The 3989-nt window shown below is 41.3% G+C and overlaps 1 protein-coding gene and 1 long non-coding RNA gene across 3 annotated transcripts in view; one reads left to right on the plus strand and one right to left on the minus strand.

Moving 5' to 3' along the window:
* Window positions 1–3989, minus strand: part of tmem117 (transmembrane protein 117) — a 65147-nt gene that overhangs the window by 13893 nt on the left and 47265 nt on the right. For both annotated transcript variants that reach the window (XM_036212287.1, XM_024281280.2), the window contains 2 exons: window positions 3801–3898; window positions 1092–1251 (listed from right to left, as the gene is read on the minus strand). In XM_036212287.1, the coding sequence (XP_036068180.1) occupies window positions 1092–1251; window positions 3801–3898 (258 nt within the window). The remainder of the gene's footprint in view (window positions 1–1091; window positions 1252–3800; window positions 3899–3989) is intronic.
* The window catches only part of LOC112152052, a 44707-nt gene that overhangs the window by 8334 nt on the left and 32384 nt on the right, over window positions 1–3989 (plus strand). The window lies entirely within an intron of this gene.

The following is a 3989-nucleotide window of genomic DNA, read 5'->3' on the forward strand; positions in this document are numbered from 1 at the left end:
TTACGGTGAAATAAAACTACCATGTCTTAATCCAAATTGATAATTGATTTATCTAATTTTTTGTAAATAATTTAGGTACATTTGATTCTATTTGATTCACAACTTGCCTCAGATGGATTGATCTGGTTGTATTGTAGGAATATAAATTGATTAATCAATTAATCATTAATTACATACTTTCTACACCACACATACACTGTCTATAGTACTTATACTCAAGTATACTTAGTAAAAAAAATGTACTGCTTTTTCTAAGGGGTGCCATTTCTGTACACCTATAACCAGTGTCATTTGGTTAATTATGCAACAAACAAAAAAACAACACAGTGTGAAGTAATTAAGGGTCACAGCCGTGTTCCTAAAAATAATAGATAAACACTCAGTGGAAATCCAGAGGCTCACACACCTACTGCTATGGGAAGCATAATATTGACCTTGCCCGGTTTTTGTGGATTTAGACTCATAGAAGCTCTCTCCCAAATCTGCTGGTTTTTTAATCAGCATGATAAACACTGTAGGGACACATATTTAGGGGATACCAAATATTGATCTTTGAGCCTGTGTTTCAATATGAGGCCAAATTAAATTTAATAACTGGCAGGTGGTTGAGGCAAACAGCAATTTGCATGAAAAACGCTTCTCCTGGAGTTTTCTCTGCAGCGGGCAGCAGTGAGTGGCTCTTTTTTGTTGTTTCCTCCATATTCATGAGCCATTGACACGGGTTTTTATTGATGTGCGCTGTCCTGTGAGAGGAAGGACGCCGGCTGACAAAAAAATGGAGAAATAAAAACCTCAATCTTGTGAGTGCTGATTAAAGAAAATGAAGCGGGCTCTTAGGTTGGAGGGGGGGGGTCACAGCCTAGGTGTGGGGAGAGCGGGACTGAAAGACGGACAGGGGTGGGGGGGACTAAATTTGTGCGCTTGAGTCCGTGCCAGCTCCGAGTGATCAAACACCCCTTCTCGCTGCTGTGTGCCGCAGTGCCCCATTGATGAATAGAGAGAAAGGAAAGAACTGGCGAGATGGATAGTAGGCCGAGCCAAGAATCACCCCGGCTCCATTTTTTTAATTAGCCACACGGGAACGGTCTTACCTGCATTACAATAAGAAGGTCGAAGACCAAGATGAAGGAGGCGAGGAAGGCTCTGGAGACCTCGTCGCTGGGCAGGAAGCCTCGGTTCAAGTTGTCCCAGCTGATCCAGTCGGTGCTGATGACCAGAACTACGACGGAAGTCAAGGAAATGAGCACTGACCTGCAGGAGGCGAGGACAGCGGCGAAAAAGAGAGGGAGCAGTTAGACCATATATATCATAAGAGCCGTTCACAAGCATGAGGAATCTAGCTCAGGTCAGAATCCTGCAGAGACTGAAGGAACAATAGTGTAATGAGCCACATTTTTTACCCCAAAGTTTGAAAAATAGCAGCAGATAAAGCTTTCAGGAAGATAAATGTGGATAAAAAGAAAAATGAGTACACAGAGGGATACTGTAAATGGAAAGCGAGCTGCACAAATATTATCATCTCTTTACATATTTGAATGGAAGGCTGTGTTTTTCTGCATTTCATTTTGTTTAGGCTTCAATGTTTAGTGGAAACCATTCCCAGCCATGTGAGAAGAGACAGAGTTACTTGTTATTATTTCCCACTGTGTGTTTTGTCTCAATGTCACCCGCCGATTATTGTGCCGCTGTGTGCCTCCTCACGCTGCATTTTGGTTGGCTGCTCCCGAGACAGCGACTGCCAGCTCATATCCACCGCTCCAAAGACGCAATTTTTCGGATTTTTTTTCATTATTCCACAGTGAGGCTCTTCTTTTTTTTTTTTGTGGCAGTGCAGTCACAACCTTTGGCGCCGCCGTCCTTTAATTTGGCCTTTTGGCGCGTATTGACGAGACATATCAAGCTGCACGTTAATCAATCACGCTTGAAGTTCTGAATTTCAAACGACAGCTAGTCAAATCTGCCATCGATTGGGACGGCACACGTCGGCGCATTCGTCAATAGAGCGAAGGCTGCAAAAAAAGTAAAGGAAGGATTTGTCCGCTTGCATCTCAACGACAGGAAAATGGATTCCAGGAAACAGAACACAGGCCAAACTGAGATGTATTATATGTATTATCAAAGCGTCAAAATAATTCAATGTCTTTCATATTTCACTATGACCTTAAAATCCCACTTTGAAATTTTTTTTTTATTTAAAAAAACATCCCCAGTAGTGTTTTAATTATGATTATAAAGTTTTTAACCAAAATTTCACAACCTAAAAAAGCAATTTTTCATGTTGCTCTGAAGCCTCTGTTTCCAAAATCTGCTCTGAGGGGGCGTGGCTTTTGGAACTGAGCTGGCTAGCCCCGCCTCTCATCCCCCCCTGTCTAATTATGATAGCTCTGTGTCTCGCTGGCGTAAATCTTCACCACTGCCACATAGAAATGTCAAGAATTAGGGCTGGGAATCACTGGGTACCTCACGATGTGGTGCGATACGTGATACATGGCTCACGATCTTGATGATATTGCGATACTACGATAATTGATAAAAAAATAATCTATAATAACTCACATTATATAGAAGAACACATTTTTGGGGAAAATATTTCCAATTTATTTTTTAGCTTGAACATAATCATAATAAACAACTTGTGTCTTATTTTGTGCAACAAATACTACGCACTTTTGTGAAAATCAGTAATACTTTGTGTATGACAAGCATTGACACTAATTGTATTGGAATTATTTGTCAAATTCATTCACCAAAGCATGAAGAATATAGAGTTTTACAGTCACTTCAAACTAAAATAAAGGATCAATACTTGGTGAGAACTCACAGAGAATCAATCAAAGGACTAAATATCGCAATATCGATATTTTGGCACACCCCTACAAGCAATGTCGGTATTGCCCAGCCGTTTCGTTTTGAGCCAGATGTCAGCTCGGATGAGGAAGTGAAGAGCTTCACAGATCGAACTTACTACAAAAGACTGTGGTCAAATGAGCATTTCCGCAGTCACATCAAGAAGCTTTGTGGAGTCTCGTGGAGATCTGCTACCAAGAGTATTGGATGAAACTCACACAAAAAATCCAGTGACGGCTGATTTGACCACGGAAATGTGAACCACGGCTCATTTGACCGCAGTCAATGGGAAGCTGCCATCTTCTCTTCTTGACCTGAGCTATGCACGCTTGCCGGACCGGATGAGGGGTTTAGCGCATGTGCAGCAGACTTGTGACGTGTAGAAGGCTCATTAATTCAAACAGAGTCTGTCTGTGACAGTTTGATTGACAGTGATTTAAAAGGGAAATGCAAAAACTAAATGATTTCTTATTACATTTGTTCCTTTCATAAGAACAATGCCATACATACTCAAAAAACACGATTTTCATTGGAAGGGGACTTTAAAGGCACCACTAGAGACAATCTAATCAAAGTTTTCCCAAACTGGTGAGTTAATAGGATTCAAACCGGATAATATTGGTAATATCAGACCCGCTTTAGAGCATTTTCTTTACAGTTGGGTCACAGCTTGTGCTGCAAGTAAGTAAAAGGCAGGACTTGGGCACGCCCTTCAACCTTGCTGTGTCCATTGATTTCCGCCCTGTTCCTCTAATTAAAGGTGCCGACACTGAGTGAGAGGAGATTAACGCTGCTATTGACTGCATGTATTCCTCCAACTGATGGAGAACAAAACATCCACCCTTCTGCAGATCAGCATCTCTGCCTAGAACCTTATCTGACAACCTTCTAGGAAGAGTTAATGCTTTAAAATTGCCTAAATATGCAGATTAGTGTTTTGAAAACAGACGTACCAGAACAGAACAATCCTGTTGTTGCCTCGTTTCCAGAACTTTCTGGCAGCTTTTCCCCAATCTGGGTAATGTTGGTCCTGCAGCATCATATCTGTCACCTGTGAGATGTAAAACAACATGAATGTTTAGAAAGGCCAGAAGGCAAACATAGGAAATATTAAACATCCCAGACGTTGAGTTCTGTAGAGT

Source organism: Oryzias melastigma, linkage group LG6, assembly GCF_002922805.2.
Source record: "Oryzias melastigma strain HK-1 linkage group LG6, ASM292280v2, whole genome shotgun sequence".
Classification (NCBI taxonomy): domain Eukaryota; kingdom Metazoa; phylum Chordata; class Actinopteri; order Beloniformes; family Adrianichthyidae; genus Oryzias; species Oryzias melastigma.